Source organism: Tinamus guttatus, unplaced genomic scaffold (genome assembly GCF_059628265.1).
Source record: "Tinamus guttatus ecotype Peru unplaced genomic scaffold, ASM5962826v1 Tinamus_guttatus_pri_ptg000459l, whole genome shotgun sequence".
Taxonomy (NCBI): Eukaryota; Metazoa; Chordata; class Aves; order Tinamiformes; family Tinamidae; genus Tinamus; species Tinamus guttatus.
This window is the reverse complement of record NW_028288993.1, coordinates 1,121,780-1,140,215: the sequence shown is the minus strand read 5'-3', so window position 1 is coordinate 1,140,215 and position 18,436 is coordinate 1,121,780. Positions and strand designations below refer to the sequence as shown.

The following is an 18,436-nucleotide window of genomic DNA, read 5'->3' as shown; positions in this document are numbered from 1 at the left end:
GTGGAGGCAGCACCAGGTCTCTGCTGCAGGTACCTTCAGTCTGGTCCTTCTCTCCAGCGGGCAGGGAAAGCACCTGACTCTCCTTCCTAAAACATAAATCTGCGCAGCTCCCCTGCCCTTTCCTTTCCAAGGAGGGGAGCATTGATCCTGCCGAGCCCTCCGTTCAGCAGGTCACCAGCCTCTTCCGTAGGACCCTTGTCCTTGCATGAGGGTGACAGTCTGGGCACCCAGCTCCGCCAGGAGGGATCCGGGAGGCTCGCGGTGAGCGCAGGGGCCACGAGTGCAGCTGTGTGAACACGGGGCATCGTGCAGTGCGGTTCTTCCAGTGCTGTGCTGCCTGTTTTGTACCCGTGAACAACCACGAAGACACCAAACTGGCATGGGTGCAAAGGGGCTTAGCCCAGATCGGGTGTGCTGAATGCAGCGTGCAGGCCTGGCCTTTGTGTGCGTGTGAAATCACTTCTCCCAGTAGTATAACAGCATTATATTGTCAGGAATGATGTTAATCGTGACTGATAACTAGTGGTTTTTGACCTCAGCTGTTATATGTATAGCTTAAACTGAAAATACGGCTTTGAGGAACCTTGCCAATTCTCACCTAATCTCTTCAGGGAGAAATTCTCCCTTTGGCAGTAGCCCATTCACTATAAATTTAAATATTCATCTACAACTAAAGCTCGGCAAGTCCTTGGGGGAAAACGAGGAGCAATGAAAGCACGACAAGGTGATAAAAATCCAATTTATGACTTCCCCCGAATACAGGGATTGGAGCGTGAACTGCTGGCGGAGGCTTCTCGAGGGAAGCGGCAGGGGTTGGATTTAGCAGTGCAGGAGCCCGGCGGGGGCTTGGCACAACGGGCATCGATAACCAGCCCTGCTCCTGCCCCGAGGAGGGACGCGCGGGCGCAGAGACACTCAAGCAGAGATGAAGGAGGCGGGGAAGGAAAGGCCCCGTTGGTGTAGGATGCTGACACTGACTTCAGCAAGGGTGAAGGAGATGGTGGAGCAGTGCTGGGTTTCCTGAACAGGCTCCTCTCCTGCAGGATGAAGTTCCCGAGCCTTGGGGATGGGTTTATCTCGATCCTTCGTGGAGGTTTGTTATTCGCACAGCCACAACTGATCCCAGTTCTGATTCTGTTCATTTGCAGGCTGTTGATCTGGTGGTAACCGGAGTCATAGGACAGTTGAATTCTCTTCTAAGAACTGATGCAGTTTGTACTTTATTCTCACAATTTACTGCTTTTTTTACTCTCTGGAAGCACAACTCGTTACGATCTCCAGGAGGTCACAGAGGGCGAGATGGAGCAGGTGATCTCAGCGGCCCCCGTGCTTGTCTGAACTGTGGGCAGCGACCGTGACCTATTTGGCTTAAGGCTCCCCATTATGCAGAGGCTCTGCGGGAGGGTTGGAAGAGCTCTGCTGCCTAAATCGAATCCTTGCAGGCGGCAAGGCGGCTCCATGGAGAACAGCCGGACACTTCACCTCCTGCTCTGCATGTGACAGCTCTGAAACGGCACCTCTGTGACTCCGCAGAGTGCTGGGGTTTCTTTCCCAATGATGCTCTGCCTCCTGGGGCTAGTTCCCGGCCAAGTGATCTTTGTTCTCCCTTTTGTATCTCCTACATTTTATGTCAGCTGGGCAAACGTCCTCCTTTTGGCTGGTGGAGTGTGAACTTTGGGGAGCTTGACACAGAGAAGCAGGATCCTGCTCCGTTCCATCGCTTAGTTGCATTGCTCCGTTCCATTGCTTAGCGTCTTGTTGGTAAGCTGGGCAACAGCGCCTGCAGAACGTGCCTTTCCTCACAACAAAAAATACTGAAGTTGTAACACGGCACCCAGCTGTGGTGGCTTCCCAGCCTCCTGTGCCGGGAGGAGGCTCTGCCTGGCTGCAGGATGCGCTGGGGAGATGCCCCGTGCAGCAGCCTCCCGGGACTGCCTCCAAATGCCTCCCTGTGCACGGCGTGTTCCTTGGAGCATCTCCGGGTCAAGAGGGAAGGCTCCTGGGCGGCCGTCTGCCTGCGGAAGGTGCTTTACAGCCAAGGCTACGTGCTGGCAGGCTGGAGCCTGTGAGAGCCCTGGCGGCTCCCAGCTTCCATCCAGGCCGGGGTCCCCGTCGTCTCTGGTGGCAGTGCTGGATTCAGCATCTTTTGCCTCATCTGCAGCCGCCACCTCTGACATTCTTCCATGTTGGCTGTGTTTGTGGTGGGGCAGTGAAACAGGGAGCTGCCGGTGGTGCTCACGGCCTCTCAGATTGCAGGAGCAACCCCTTCCCACCCAGCTCCCTTGCAACCAGGCCCTGTGTGAGAACAGGCTGAATAACGGTGCTCTTGTAGCATTTGACTGCAATATCTGGCTGTCGCCCTGTACTATTGGGAATCACTGGGGGAAAGGAGCTTTGAGTCATGGTGGTGAAACTGGAGAAAATTCAGAAGTGAACCCCGTTAACTGAGCCTAACAGGGTTAACCCTGTAAAACTTCCATCTCATTTGCCTTCAAGTGAGGCTTTAGGTGCACGTTGAGTTGGAACCTCTCTGGAGGTTGGACTAGATCTTTAGAGGTCCCTTCCAGCCTCAACCATTCTGTGATTCTGTGACCAGTGCCTGTCTTCATAGGCACTAGAGAAACAGGCATTGCCGAGGTGGGTTGTCCAAGTGAGGCTGCTTAGATCCTTTATCTGTTCTCAGTGGGTCCCGATCCATCCTGTATGTGTTGTAAGGGGACACTAGTAATAAAGAATAGGACTCTTGGCATACTTGTCCCAACCATTGGCTGCAAATGGGTTTCTATTTCTAGTTAGTGACTACTAAATAGCCCGATATTGACAGCTGAAATGACTGTTAGACTGGAGTTTTATTTTATTTGAGCTAAGGAACGAAAGAGTAGTGTTGTGGTACAGCAGCTATGGATCCTAATGGACATGGAACACAGAGAAGGTGGAGAACTTGTGTCCACTTAAATAGATTGCACAGTTAGACCTGACGGTAGAGCTAGAAAGGACCTATTGATATTTTTTGGCAGGTTATTGGGAAAACTGCAGAATAACTATGGCAAGGAAGTGATTAAATAAATTAAACCACAAAAGGAAAAATGTGTGCCTTTTTGTGCCAGCCTATATGGAGAAAGTCCTTCCTATTGAGCCTTCCATTTAGAAGATGATCCTTTTTTTTTTTTTTTTCCCCCCCACTGGCTAGAAATTCAGGTCTTGTTGCAAGTCTTTGATTGGAAGCGTAGTGGAATAGTAGCACCAGTCGCAAGGTTATCAGCCAGCAGTGCTCACAGGAGCCCCGAGGCAGCCATCTGAGGGACTGAGAGGGAAGGGATTTTCACTAAATCTTGGCCCAATCGAAGGTTTGTGCTGATGTTCCTCAAGATTGTATTTTTAGCTCGTGTATTCATATGCTACAACTTCTCCTGTGCCTGACTGGTATCAGTAGAAAGATGCTTATCTCAGTTTTGCTTCTTTTTGGGTGTCTTCAAGAACAAGCTCTGTAAATTCTGTCACATTGTCCCCTCTTCAGACCTGGCTGTTTCAGCAGGAATGTCCCTCCTTGCTTGGATGCCGTAGTTCTTGTATCCTTATTCCCTTTCCATTCGGAGATCTATAAAGGGGTACTGAACACCAAGTCTTTGTGCATGAGTTGAAGAGCAACATTTGCACCAACTGTGGTAACCATGAGGTGACCTTGGCTATTACAGCCCAGCCTGCAATGTGCCAAATCCGTGTCTAGCAGGGACTAGAGGTTCCCGTGTTGTCTGTGCACCTGGCATATCTGCTAGGACTTGGCAATGTGAAGTTTCTCTCCCTAGAACATATGAGATTTTTTAGAAATCGTCTCAATTAATTAATCAACTCTTTTTTTCCTGCTGCCTAATGGCACATAATCCACAACAAATGTTCTAGCTCCATTTTTATCATACACAACATTTTCTTTTTCTTTGCGATAATGCTGGAAAAAGGAGCTGTGGAATTGGACCATATCTTTGAGCTTTTACTTATGCTTCCCAACACCCTTTCAGGCCTTCTTATGCAGCAAAGGAAAACAAAATATGAACCCAAATGAGCACCCAAAGGCACTGGAAATCTGAAGAAGAGCATGATCAATTTTTATGTCTGTTGTTTGCTTCATAACAGCCTGTACTGGGAGAACATCACATCAAGTGCTCTCACCAGGGAGTGTAAGCAGATCTGTTGTATTTGATCAAATGGAAGATTTGTTATCCATGGGTAATGTGGGAATTTTATTGATAGATGCCAGGCCCTTGAAAATAACTGCAAGTATGCAAAATTAGAAGTATATAGCATTAGAGGAAAAAAAAAAAGTGTGCGTGTGTGTGTGTATATATATATATTTCTTTACATCGTCCTCTGTGTGGAGGCTCCTACATGGGTGCTGGGTGATCTAGCATTGAATAAGTTCATCTCAGAGATGCTCTGTTGGCGCTTGGTCAAAAAGCAGTTGCTGATAGAGGTGGAAACAGCCCTCGGTTGTACCAGTTTGGACACGGAAGACACACACGGGCTGTTAACCTTGCTGATAATATCTTGACTAAACCAAGGAATGTCTTAGTTGTAATCTCCAGAGCTGCCATGTTCAGTAAGGAGTAGGGGTTGAAAGGAGCCTTCGGTTCTTCTTCTGCATAGGACTGAATTTTCCTACCTTTATGTAAAATTCTCCATATGGCTGTATAATGTCAGGTGGGCCCTAAATACTGAAGTCAGTAGTTTCTTGCTACAGCTTAATCGTCGCTTTCTCCGAATCCTGTTTTGCATGTCCTGTGCTGGAAGGAGAGCTCTGGAGGCCCCGCTGAAGTGCTGTGTCACAAGCTGTCCCACACAAATGGGACTGCCTGGAACGTCTGGGGCAGGGCCTTTCCAGAGCAGGTACCTGGATGATGAGCGTGGACATTCTCTGCTACCTGGTGAAAAAAGTGGGATCTTCTAAAACACCCAAATGACAGGATATGTTGTGTTAACTGCAACGTATCCTGAAAAATGAGGGTAATTAGAATCTCTTCGTGTTATTAAAAGCTTAATAACTTCTGATTCCTACAATCCAAGGAGCAGCGAGTCCTGCTGAGCTTAGAGAAGGGCCACGTGGCAAAGGAGAGCAGAGCAGGGGTGACAGCCCCTCTCCGTGCGGCGGAGCAGCGTGGAGAGGGTGCAGTGGGGTCTCAGCGTGGCACGGGCCGGCCCTGCAGCGCTCGTGCTGCTCCTGGCTCCTGTCCCTGACGGCGTCCCTGGGTCTTTGTTCAGTGACTTTGATCTTTGCCTTTGTTTCTCCTTCTCCCTTTGCCTTCAGATATTTCTCCCGTAGCACTTTGCATGTCTATCCTACTGTAATATATACAAAGATCCCTATTTATTGAAGACTTATGCTAAATCATTAAACGATGAAGTCAGACTCTTGAGAGAGGAAAGGAATCCTCCTCACCCTGATGGTTTTTCCCCAAGATTTGCGTTTCCCCTGTGTTCCCTCCTGCCCTGCCGCCCTTGCCTGGACTCCCTGGACTTGTCTGAAGTTTGTTGAAGATGTTTGGCTGAGAGTTTCCGGAGCTTTCCGCTTGGGCAGAGTGTGCCAACAACTGCAGTGTGGGATTGATTTTTAGCAGTCCCTGGGGACCCTTGGTGAAATCAGGGTAAGAATATCAGTGGGAGCACATTTAATGCAGTGCTTTTATTGCTTTTCTTGCATAAGCACTGGACTCCATAGGAAATGTAGGGGGGAAAACCCTGCTGCCTCCGACTGAAACAGCCCCCAAACAAACGGGGCCGAGGGCTGGTGTGCCACATGCATGATTTCAGGTCGGCAGCGGAGGTGACAGACCCCGTCTGAGGGGTTGTGTCCTGCTCGCCAGGTCCCTGGCAGCCACTTCCACGTGCGCGCGGTAGATGGTGCCCAACGAGCTAGTTAACGAAGCACTTTTGGCCGATGCACCTCTGCCATCGTCCTCCCGCCGTCCGCGGCCTAGCGTGCGGGCCTGAGGGGGCCAGGTGGGTGACAGAGTCCGTGTTGCCGCCGGCAGTGTCCCTGTGGGGCCCAGGGGGCTGGCGCTGCTGCCGGGGATGTCCCCGGGGCCGTCCCCCATGCCCGGCCTTGCACTGCGCGTGGGCCTTGCTGCTCTGGGGCTGCGCCCGTGGCGCTCCCATGGGTGGCTCGGCAAGGGGCCGTGCGGCTTCTGCAGCCGCGTTCCTCTCCCATCCCCACGGCACCGGCCTCTCCCACAAACCCTTCCCGGGATCCAGACGTGGGGATGAAGTGGGCGCTGGCTCCCCTGTTTGCTACCCGGCCTGCGCAGCTCACGTGGCCAACGCGGGCCCTTCGCGGCCTCCTGGGGCCGTCGCAGGCCTCTTCTCTGCCTGCAGAAATCCCAGCGCTTGGCTCTGTGTCTTATTTTAAATACTTCTAAAGTGTAGCTTGATGTCTAAATTTAGCATTTCCGAGACTTGGTTATTTGCTGTTTAATTAGAAATGAGCGAAGGGTAAAGCGGAGCCCGTGCGCTCACACGTGCTAAGCGGCAGCGTGAGGGCGACTGTGTGTCGGTACTGCTGAGCAGTCAGGTCTGTGGGGGCTCTAAGTGTGTGGGGTTTTTGTTTGTTTGTTTTTTGGGTTTTTTTTTGCATTTATTCAGAGCAAGTTTGGATCATAGCAAGACTTCCTTGGAATGACTTACCTGGTGCTTTTATGCGTTTTCCTGATGTGAAATTCCCTTGGAGAGCTCTGCCGGGCACGTGGTAGTTGTGTTCCTTGGGCTGGAGAAAGAAGAGCACTGTCTTCTCTGCAAATTGGATTTATAGCCAAGGAATTGAGAATTATTATTGTTATTCTTTATTCCTGGGGTTTTTGTCCCCTACTTCATAGATGTTTGCCTTATTTAAATAAAGGAAGCTGTAGACCTGTGCATGGTGCCCTTCATACCCTACTTAAAGGTGAGGGGTTTCCTAAATTCACTGGGCAGAGTGATCACACTGAGAGGGGTGGCCCCAGCTTGTCTGCAAAAGCACAGGCTGTTTTAAGGAATCATCTGTGTGAAAAAGACCCGAAATGCGAAATGAAAGGTGGTTTGTTTGTAGGGTCTCCCTTCCCAATGCGAAGATTCAAGAGCAAAAGGTGGTAAATATTTGAGGAAATGCTCAGCGTTGTGTGAAAGCAGAATTGTCCTGTTCTTACTATCGTGTACAGGGCATCCTTTCTAAGATAGAAAATATGATTTTAATACAAGTGACCAATTTCTGGCCCTTGCTAATTGTTTTATTTGTATATCTCCTTTATTTTGTTCGTACATCCCATTTTCCCACCTCCAGCGGTAGCTTGATGCCATGGCGGAACACTGGAAGGGCTGCTGTGTTCTGCAGCAGCGTCAGGACTGACGCCCTGACCAGGAAAGTGAGCTCAGGATGGCCAGGGGTGTTCTGTATCGCGGCAGGTTGCAGCGATGGGCGCCGGGGCGGCTGCCACGAGGAGGAGCCCCTGCGTGGAGCAGCTCAACCTTCCTCCGAAGGACTGAGGACACGGACAGGCTGCGCTGGTCGTCCTAGAGCTTACGGCAGAACTGCGAAGAGCTTCTTGCAGGAGGGATAAGAGTGAGCAAGTGTGAGCAGAGCAGCAAAGATGCTATTATAGTTTTGCACTTTTATTCCTGCTTGCAGATCTCCTCTAAATTAATTCTTCTTTGGTGCATGCAAGTAGAGAGCAGGTGTAGTGTTACCTAGTTGGCAAGGAGGATTTTTAAAACACTTTCTTTCTTTTTGGAAGTCTTGAGGGTTTTCCTGCTTTGTTGGCATTGCCTAAATCACTTCTGAAGGCAAAAAGATGGTTGGATTTCAGGAGGAGACAAAATTCTAAAGGGCTTTTGGAAATTGGTGAACTGGTTAGAAATTGCTGGGATGAAACTCAGGAAAGCCAAGTGCCACATACTGCATCTGTGGAGGGAAAAGAGAACAGAAATGTAGAATGGGGAAAGCAGTGCGGTTGCACAGCTGGTTGGTAGTTTTTAGCAGGTAGCAGGTGTGAATTGTGCTTGGAGCTGTTCCAAAAAATCCATGTGTTATTCGCCTCTGTATTGCATGCAAGACACCAATTCTGCTTTATGCTTATTTGGGGGGATGCTTGGTCTGTTTTGGGCATTATATTTCAAAAAGGTGGAAAACATGGAAGGAATTGTGACCCCTAAATCTAGGAAACCTGAAAGACGCAAATGACTTTTGGAAAGAAAGGGACTTGGTTCTGAGAGCGTCGGGTCTGGGTGGAGCAGGAGGGCGAGCGCTTCTGCTCCGCGTCTGCTGGGGGCAGAGGGAGTCGCTTCAGCTTGGAGCAAGAAAACGGTCAGCAGCTGAGAAACTGCAATTACACAGATGTGTGAGTGTCAGAGGCTGGTTTTGGGCAGTGTTGAGTCTAGAGGAAGGGTCTGTAGGAAAGGATTGGACAAGCAGCTGTCAGAGAAGGTGCAGATCTCCCGGATCCTGCCTTGGCGCAGAGCGCCGCCTGGGCTTGCAGCACCACTGTGAATATTAGGAATCCCTCTTGTCATTACCGTTTTTGCTTCCCATGGCAGCATGCTCTTTCCTTTTCCTTTAATTATGTTAAATAATTACTTTATGCATCTGTTTTGTTTCTTTCTGCAAGGACAGAACTGAAGCATATTGTTTGCTCTTTTGCAGTATTTGTTTTTGGTGATGGGCAAAAATGTGTTATTTCAACATGGGCAAAAGCCATCAGAATTTATTGTGCCAGGTTTGGAGATGGAACTTGAAACTTTTTGGAGCCGCATGGTTGAAATTTCCGCAGCGGCTGCTTCCTCTGCGCTCGTTTTGTCCCTCCCATTTGCTGGTGGAGGCTGAGCCGGGAGGGCAGGAATCTCCCTGGCTCCACCGCGAAGGGGAGACAAGTCTGCGGGAGCAGCGGAAAGGGAGCAAATTGGGACATGGAGCCTGCTGAGCCCCTCGTAGGAGGAGCAGCGTCCTCGGCTGGAGCCTCCCGGCCGTGACGGTGCCACGACACGGCGCCGCTTCCCGGCGGAGCTGAGCCCCGCTGCGCCCTGCATGAGGAAGAGGTGCTGTGGAAAGCGCAGTACGTACCGAAACGCACGGGCCGGGGGGCTTCAGCGCGCATGAGCAGCCCAGGCTTTGGCAGGGGCTCAGCTGTGCAGTCTGCGGGTGGGCGCTTTGCTCAGGGCAGGATGGGTGTGCAGGGGCCGTGGCAGCGACCAGGGAGAAGCAAATTCACAAATACCACGTTTCCGATGGCTCTTAAAGGAGGGGCTGAATAGGGGTTGCTTTAGTCCCACTAGGCCTGTGTATTTTGTAAATCAAGCATTTTTATGACATTTTGGAGTTGCATGTAGCGGTTATGTGAAACGTTGCAATGAAAATTAAGGGCCACAGAGGCTTTCAAGATTAAGGAAATAATAATACTAAAAGGACAATTTCACGTTAACACATGGAGCCCTCTAACTTTGTGGTTATTTTGTGTGTTAGTGCTTGCACTGCAGATGAGGAAAGCATAAAATATCTTGTGTCTTTGCTGTGTTTTAGATTTCCATCAAACCCGGCCAGGGAAGTTGCACTAGAAGTGAAACAGAAAGAATCAGCCTAACTTTTTGCCTCCTTTTCTTCTGCACAAAGTATTTGGAAGGTTGAAGTTGCAGGGACAGGTGTGTGTTTTAGAAGTCTCCCGTGTTTTTTTAGAAGTCTCCCGTGTGTTTTAGAGTATCCCGTGTTTTTTAGCACAGATGCTCCATGCACTGAAGAGGAGAACGTTTTTCACCTGGGGCCTTTCGTTCACCATTTTCATGGGTTCTTTCCCCAAATCCTTCCCTCTGACTCCCCTCAGTCAGCACGGAGCATCCCACACCTCTCACAGCCTTTTTTTGTCACGTATTCACCGATTTCTTTGCTACTGTTCAGCAAAACTAACCTCATTCCTGTTGTTTTGAGTGTCATATGCTTTATAAATAGCCACATAAGAGGTGAAAATAATTTGCCTGTTTCTCATAGAAAGGAAACCAGCAGAGATTTCCTCCTGCCCCGAGCTGTGCAGCAGGTTGTGCTTCCCAGGTACCTGCTGCAGATCCAGGGGCCAAGGCTCAGTCGCTCCTGGCTCCCAGGGCAGTGAGTTAAATTCCTTGATCAATCTGCACTTTCTTGTTAAGTAGGGGACTTTAGGACTAATTTTTCACGTGTGAGAGGAGGCGAAGCCTTTGGTGGAAGAGGTGTAAAGAGTCATGAGCGTTAGGTGGACTGAAAGGGGCTTAGTGCTTATTTCGATGGTTGCTTCTTGCAGTTACGTCTGGGGCAAGCTAGCTAGAGGGCTTGCTTGGAAAACCTTTGCGCGTGGCGTGGAGGCTTCCAGCTTTCCTGCTGCCGGCTCCAAGCTCCTCGTTGCACGGATTACGGAGCCGAGCGGTGGCGGGACGCGCGGTCGGTGCCTGCGTGTCCCTAAACGCTGAGGCGAAGGGTCCGGTTTTCAGGGACGTCGGGGATTTGCAGCAGCTCGGATCTGATGGGGGAAATGGAGGCGCCCGTTTGGAGCCGCGTGTCGGCGAGGCCTTTCCCTCGCCCTGCGCACGGCTGCTCGCGCGGTGTTTGTTTGTGGTGTCCCCTTGCCAACCTTCCTGCTCACCCTGACCCTAATTGCAGAGAGAAATGAGAGGTGAAGCCTCCGTGTGCGAGTGCCTGGCCAGCACCTCCGTCCCCTGCCCGTGGTGTGAGAGCTCCTTTTCCCAAATCCTCCATCCTTTTCCCACCTAGATCACCCTGAAAGTCCCTCTCTGTTTTTATGCCCATCCCCAGAGGATGGGGGTGGCTTTAAAAGACCTCACGGGTCCACCTGTGGTTGCCCAAATCGGAGCCCGTCGCTTACGGGCCTGAGGTGCAAGAGCAGCTTTGCTGCTGCTGCCGCGGATGTCCCAGGCTCTGATTCATGCAGCATTTTTTCTCCTCTGGAGCTGCCAGTTCCCCCAAGAGCAGGGAAACCCTAAAGGCTGGGAAAGGCCGTGGCGGAGGGGTGAGAGCCCAGGGACGTGACAAGGGCATGTGGTGCTGGGGGGAAACCTTGGGGTTACCACGGTGCCCTGAGACGTGGCTGTGCAAGGAAAACCCTGCATGCTCGAGTTTCCTGGAGAAAGGCAGGAAATTCCCATGCATCTTCTAAGTGAGCATCCTCAAAATAACCCCCTCCCTCGGCAATATTTAAAGGGACAATCGTCCAAATCCCGGTGTCTCCCCCGGGAAGCAGCATCCCTCCCGCTTCCAGCCCCCGTGCCCCAGGGGAGCCAGGGCTCCGTGTCGCCTCTCCCGCCAGCTCGCGGCGGGGCTCTTCCTTTTCCCGCCGCCTTTCCCGGGAGCCGCCGGCGCCTCCCGGCAGCGCGCGGGTTAAGGGCCGCCCGGGCCGGCGGGGACACTGCTGCATGCCGGTACCGAGGCCGGGTGCTGCGAGCGCTGCTCCGCTTAGCAGCACGGGGCGAGGATTTGCAAGGGGAAACGGGGACCTGTAAGTGCGGCGCCGCAGCCCGGGTGCTGAACGAGGAATTTTTTTCTCTCTTTTTCTTTTTTTTTCCCCTTTTTTTTCCCCTGCTGCGTCCCCGTAGCCATGCAGCGCTCAGCCGCCCGGCCGCGGGCATGAAGGGTCGGGGCTGCTGGGAGGCGGCGTCCGCTCGCTCCTTCTGCAACGCCGGCTGCCTGAGCAAAGTGAGGACGGGTCAGTGGCCTCGCGGCCTCGCGGCGCGCGGCGAGGGTGAGGGGCTGCCGCCCGCAGGCCTCTGCCCCCGGCGCTTCCACATGAAGCCCCTGCGGAAGCCCCGGTGCTCCGGAGCCGGCCGAGGAGCCGGGGAGGAGGCGGCTCTGCATGACGGCCCCGCGCGGGGTCCCTGACTGCTCCCCCGGGCGCTCTGGGGGCACCTTCCAATTTGCCCCGTGTTGGAAAAAACGCGAGAGAGCGGCCACGCTGTGACGTGCGCTCCGGAGCCGAGAGGGTTAAGTTTTACGGTGTTTCCTCCTTTAGCATTTGGGAGCCCTTTCTGTATCCAAAACGCTTGTTTTGCTCAGCCTGGGTGGCAGTCTCTTTTGGACTGTTACCCGCTTTCGGGCAGTCCGTGTTCTTATTTCCTTGCAAAACTGCTGAATTAAGGTGAGGCGCGAGGGCTGCCCGGCTGGTGCTTTAAGGCCCCCCCGGCCCTGCCGTGTCCTGGCACGTGGAGCGGAGCCGTCCCCGGCTCCACGTGTAACAAGTATCCGCGGCGCGAACGCGGCGACCGGGCTTGCCGGGCAGCGGGCACCTCCTTGTATCCCTCGCTGGGTTGTTCCAGGAATTGCCTGCTATAAGGAAACCCTGCCAGGAGCTCCGCGCTCGCTCCGGGTGCGGGAGCGCTGTGATTTACAGGGCAATTGATCCTCTGCCCAAATCGGCACCGACTGGGGACAGAAATCCCTGCTTAGGAACGCTGCTGGAAAACTGAGCAGCTGGTTCCTATTTTGGGGTCTGATCCTGTGATTTGGGGAATGAGGGTGGATTTTACTGCTGGCCGTGGTGCCGGAGGGGTCTCTGTGGCCGGGAACGGGCATCGAGGACGAGGCCCGCCTGCACGTCCCCGGCGGCCCCACGTGGTTGTTGCTCTTCTGGTTCTGTTTGGGGTAATTCAGTAGGTTCAAAGAAGGGCAAGTCAAAGGTGGTGCAAGGACTCATTAGACACCAACCTGCTGGCTCTTTCGGCGTGGCATGCATCTCCCCTAGCTTTAGCCATCTAAAATGTGAGAGTTTGGGCCCAGTCTAGTGACCCAAAGTTTTCTGTGTTGTCAGTAAAGAGGAACGGGCATCTCTGGAGAGCTTCTTCCTCAGGCGGGTGCTGCAGGTCGGCAGACACCTGAACGTGAGAATTGCCTTGAACTTGTCGTTTTGGGGCAGCCAAAGCCGGCTGAGGTGAGCGGCCTCGCCGCCTTTTGCGATACGAGTGCTTCAATTCCCCAGCCCGCTCACGGCGTCTCCAGTGCTGCTTCATTTTGCACCCTGCGTGGTGCGGGATCGTGTGCGCAGAGCCCTGCGCCAGCAGCAGCCCCTGCTCGATGCGGTCCTGCGCGTGGACGTGTCTCTCGTACTCCCAAGCGTGCGATCACAGAAAGTTATTTCATCTTCATGTCATTTCCCTTCGAGCAAAAGGCAAGGCAAGGGGAAATGCAAATAGGTCAAACCAAAATTCAAGCAACTCGGGATTTACAGGCGGCTTCAGACAGATGAGGAGCTTTTCTACCCAATCCAGATTGCTCACTTTCCTCTGGTTTTCTTCCCAAGCTGTTTCTATAGCTAGATGACATAAGGATATATGTGTAAGCATGGGGCTGCACATGCACGCACAGCAGCTTATGTAACCAGGCTTCACAGGAGAACAGAACGCCCTGAAGCAGAATTTTCCTTAGGGTTTTCCCTGTGCCGCTTCCCCATAACTCCCGCCCAGACACTGAAGTGTCCAGTGGCCCTTTTCCACCCGGTGCCTCGCATGGGGCCGTGCGGGTGCATTTCTGCATTTATTTTTCCCCTGGGCACTCGGCACAGGGCAATCGTGGCAGCGCACACGTGAAAACCGCGTTGTGTGTGCACAAAACAGCCTCGAGATTCCGAATAGCTTCTGATTTCCTTCCTTAGCCTTTCCTGTGCTGCTCTCATGAGACTGGGCAGCGGAAAGGCTTCCTGCTGGGAAGAAGATGCCCAAAATGGGAGCGCGGCTCTTCCTCCCGTGCTTGTGAATATTGGGCTTGTCCTCAGATTCCCTTTGATGCCTCTTGTGTGTGTGTTTTTTTTTTTTTTTTTAATCAGAAAAATCAGCTGAAAAATTGGGAGCTCATTAGCTTTTAAAATCAATTTACTGTAAAACCTAATGTACGAACTTGCCAGTAAAAGGGAGTCTGGCAAGTGTGCTACCTTTTGAAAATCCAATGCCTCTTCCAGAAGTGGAAATATTTTCTAGTGATGCCTTGCTGTTCATTTGAAAGTCCCTGTGCTGTGATAATTTGGAGGGTGATAATTTCCCCCAAAATTTGGACTTAAGCCCACCAGAAGAAAAAATGCTTGCAAAATATTTAAGATCTTAACAAGGAGCCCGGGATGGCTGGCCCAGCCTTCTTGCTCTGCGGGAGATTTCTTTCAAGCAAACACGGCCTCTCTGGAGCTTGGGCTTCATTTTATTTGTGTGTGTGCACGCGCTTGTACGGCGAAGCTGCTGTGCAGACCCTGCGGATGAGGCAGAAAAAGGGGCAAATGGAAGTAGGATGTTCTGTAGCCTAATGTGTTTGTGCACCGGATCACACAGAATCACAGAATGGCTGAGGTTGGAAGGGACCTCTGGAGATCAGCTAGTCCCACCATCCAGTTCCATTAAAGCTGATGGGAACTTTTGGCATCTTTTGGCTTCGGGAGTGCCGCCTGGGGCCAAATTAAGGTAGAAAACCCAAGACGTTGAAATCTCTCCTGGTAGAAAGTGGGGCATCTTACTGTGCGCTGTGATGAGCAGGTTTTGGTTGCCCACCATAGCCTGCGGGCTGCTGTCCACAGCAGTTAGCGAGAACGCGGTGCCCAGGCTGCCTGTGCTTTGCAAGGGCAGCAGGGAGCCCATGAAGACCCTTCACCTCCCTCCTGTTTATTGTGTTTGAGAGCCTCCAAGCTCTGCGCAGCAGAATCACTCCATGCGATCCCCTCCGCGTCCAGGGAAGCTTCCACGCATCTGCCAGGTCCGTTCGGAGCGCTCGGTGGCAAGGGCAGTAGTAAGGCCTGGGTTTCCTACCGAGGCTCCTGCTCTGAAATATCGGCACGTGCGGTTTGTCACTCAGGTGTGTCGCCAGCGCGGGTGGCCGCCTCCTGCTGGGGATGGAAACCCCGGGCTGCGCCGGGCGGGGGCTCCTGTGTGCGCTGGGCTTGTGGGTGACCCAGTGTCTGTGTGTGCGAGTGGTTTCCAATGGGGCCATCGAACAGGCAGCGGGACGAATGCTTTGGTAGAGCTGCCTCGTGGGTGGTGTTTGTTTTGTGCCCTGGTGAGGCTTTAATCAAGTGGATCTCTTGGGCTCATGCAGAGATCGAGTCGCTGGGAAAAGCTGCTGATTTCTAGCCTGCTTTCTGAATGCTGAAGCACTCATTCCACCTCTTCCCAAATTTACTTAGAAATCTTCCCGGAGGGCTGTTCTGGGATGTTCGTGACCCTTCCTTCCTTGGTGTGGCCAGTGCCAAAGAGCACGGAGCCAAGGCCGGGCTTCAGCATCCCCTTGCATCCCTGGGAGCTCCCTGCCTCTCTCTTCTCTCATCCTGATACCGCTGCGTTTGGGAGCCTATCTCCATGCAGGGCGACCCACCGGGATGCGGAGGCAGCCAGGATGATAAAATCCCCTGGCTCCCCGGTGCCCTGGTTCTTGCGTTAGTGGCCCCGGCCGAGTGCTCCCCTCGAGCCCCAGCTGTGGAGCTCCTCTTGCTGCAGACGCCACTTCAGCAGCGCTCTCCATGTCCTTGCATGGTCTCGCTGCTGTCACCTTCCATTTGCTTTGACTTGTCACGCTCGGCACGTGCTTTCCCTCTTGCCTCCGTCCCCCTCCGCGCTCGGGCGCTGGAAGTGCCCCAGCTGTCCTCGTGGTAGAGGAGCAGTGCCCTGGGGCCCTGCCGCATCCCCGCGGGGCCGTGCGTCGCCGCCGGCCCTCCCGCCCGGCCGGGCTGCTGGAGGAGCCGGACGGCTCCGCTCCAGGTGGGCTTCATCCACGAGCTCCTGCTGCTCCCTCCACGGAGGGTCTGCACAGGCCGCCCGGCGCTCCCGGGTTCCCTGTCGTTTGTGTCTCACAGGTTGTTCTCACCCGTGGCTCTCAGCGGGGCGCTGGCATCTGCTCCCCCTGGGCACCGGAGCTCGGGGTTGAAGAGCCCTGGGCACTTTGGAGCTCTGCTTAGCAAAACCACACACGATGGCTGCGGCCTTGGAGGGGTTTCCTATGCAGGTACCCTCCGTCCTGTAGCTTAAAGGAGCTGTGTGCGGGCGCCAGTGCCGCACAGAGCCGGGGCTCAATGTGAAGGGAGACGCTCTGCTCCTCCACAGAGATAATTGGCTACCAGTGCTGTGAACACAGGCTCGTTTGCTGGACCTTAAACACAGAGGAGAGGAATTGGGGAGGAAGGGGCCGTCTTGACGGCTGCTGGCATCCTAAGGGAGCAGAGACGCGTTTTGAACAGGAAGGGGCTGCCGCCTTCTCCTGAGCCCCATCCTCAGCCCAGCCTGTGGGGGCCTGCTGGGGCAAGAGGCAATTTCAGGGCTAAGTTGCTGCTTTGCCGGGTGTCTTGCAGCAGGGCATCCACGGCAGCTATAGTGGGTAGCCACAGAGTGAACAGATCTCAACGAGCCTCCAGAGAGAGTCCGTGCCCGTCTGGCTTCCTTGTCCTTGGAGCAGCTTTCAGCAAGGACGTGTGTCTCGTTGTCCCTGCTGGGCTCGCGGCTCATGACGGGTTCAGAGGGGTCTTCCCCTTTGCTCGTCCTGCAGCAAAGCAGCCTGGCCAGAGGAGGAGCCTCGCAAAGCTCTGAGCAGCTTCTGTGCATGGAGGTGGATGAAGTCCTGGACTCCCCAGCCCAGCATGCTCGTCTAGACCATCCTCAGGGAAAAATAAAAAGCAGGCTGTGGGATCCCTGAAGTTACAAAGTCGAACACGGGCGCCAGGCTGTCCCTAGGAAGGAGCTGTCACGATGGAGGCTATATAGGTGCCCCCCGCAGCGGTCGCCCCTCGATGCTGCTGTGGCTGCGTCCCATCGCCCGTCGCAGCAGGGCAGTGACATGGCGGCCGTGCCAGGCTGCGGCCGTGGCTCTGCTGGCCCCGCGGCCGGTGCTGGTCCGGATGGCCATTGTGGCGCCTGCCCGCAGCAGGGGCTGTCCCATGTTGCCACTCAGGCACCGCGGCCACGGCTGCAGCACGCGGAAGGCCGGCGGGGCCGGGGGACCAGGGTCACCGAACGCTTCTCCGTGAGCAGCGGCGGCTCCGTGCGGCTGCGTCGTGCTGCCTCGCGGGCACCGCTGCGGCCCTGGTAGCAGCGCGTGAGGAGGAGAGGAGCTCCAAGGTTATCTGTGCCTTTGGGCAACGACGGGGAACAGCAACCATGTCCCGTCTCTTTGGTGCGGGGCTGGAGAGGTCCCTCCAGCAAAAGGAGCCGCTGGCCACGTCCTTGCAAGCAGCTGCTCTGGTTGCAGGCACGTCCTTTGGAGCAGAGGAGGAAGGGCTGGCTTGGAAACTGCTGCGGCGGCAGTGACGCCGGCAGCGTCCTTGGGGTGACTCCGGGGCGGGTTGCCAGGTGTTTGGAGAGCACCCAGGAAGGCAGCTGTGCTCGTGGAGCGGCCAGCACGGGCGCTGGAGGGTGGCAGCTTGCGGGGCTAGAGGCTGTCCCTGTGGCCGGCTGTGTTGGTGATTGAACACGTTTGATCTCCGTGCTCCTGCTCCTACCTGTGCCAAGCTGGAAGGGGCCGCAGGGTCACAGGGATGAAGAGCACAGGGACATGGAGCTGCCAACTGGCTCTGAGTTACCAGAGACTGAAATGAGAAGCTGCTGGGAATTGGGCATCACATCTCAGGCCTCGGGTGGGGACAGTCCCTGCTCTTCAGTTTAAGCTAAAAACCTGAGGAGCTCTGGTTTGAGTTAAAAGCTGAGGGACGGGGAGGTTTTCGTTGTGTTTGCTCTTTGTTTTGCACGTTCGTGTTGCTGCTCTTTGGAGGCAGCGCGCTCCAGCTGCCCGTCGCTGCAGACCTGTCTGCACCGCTCTGCGGGCTCCCGGCACCCGTCCTTGTCACGGCCCCCCGTCTCTGTCCCCCGCTTGTTAAATCCAGAGCTCCTTGGGGGGAGGTTTCCGCACGTCGTGTCGGTTTGTTAGTCCTTGAGAGCACGAGCTCACCTTGTGCCTCATCTGGGGGCTGCTGCTGTCTTCTAGCCCGCGGTTCTGCTGCTGCCCTGGAGCAGCTCCGGAGGTTCCTGCTGCTCCTTGAGCTGCCTCTTGCTGACCCCATGGATCTCGCAGCTGTGGGATGTCAGGGGCCATGGCTGGAATTGCGCTCCGGGAGGCAGGAGAGGGCTGAAAAGAGCTGGAGCATCCACGTGGTGGCAGCCTGTGGTGACAGCGGCTGGCGTGGAGCATGAAAGCCCGGCACGGCCGTGGGGCTGGAGGAGGGCGAGAGGCTGAGGCCGGGTTTTCCTCTGGTGCCTTGCGGGCCTGGGGAGCACGATGGTGCTGCGGGGACGCCCCGGGGACAGCGTCCATCACGAGCGGGTGCCAGAAGCGCGGGCGCTAATGAGCAGGGCCAAAGTAATTAGTGTTTAAACTGCTTGAACGTCTCAGTGAGCCCTGGCGGTGATGGGCCTATCTGTCACCGAGCCTGAGCGATTACGTTACCTTCCATTACAGGAAATGAGCCGTGAGGGCTGTTTGCCCAGCGACGAGCTC

The 18,436-nt window shown here is 54.3% G+C and overlaps 1 protein-coding gene across 2 annotated transcripts in view; it reads left to right on the top strand.

Moving 5' to 3' along the window:
* Positions 1 to 18,436, top strand: part of OSBP2 (oxysterol binding protein 2) — a 113,743-nt gene that overhangs the window by 47,731 nt on the left and 47,576 nt on the right. The window contains exon 1 of one of the 2 annotated variants that reach the window (XM_088532314.1): positions 11,546 to 11,696. The exons of the other annotated variant lie outside the window; for it this stretch is intronic. Coding sequence (XP_088388440.1) covers positions 11,618 to 11,696 — 79 coding nt within the window. The 5' untranslated portion in view covers positions 11,546 to 11,617. Of the gene's footprint in view, positions 1 to 11,545; positions 11,697 to 18,436 lie in introns of those variants that run through there. 2 annotated transcript variants of the gene reach the window in all.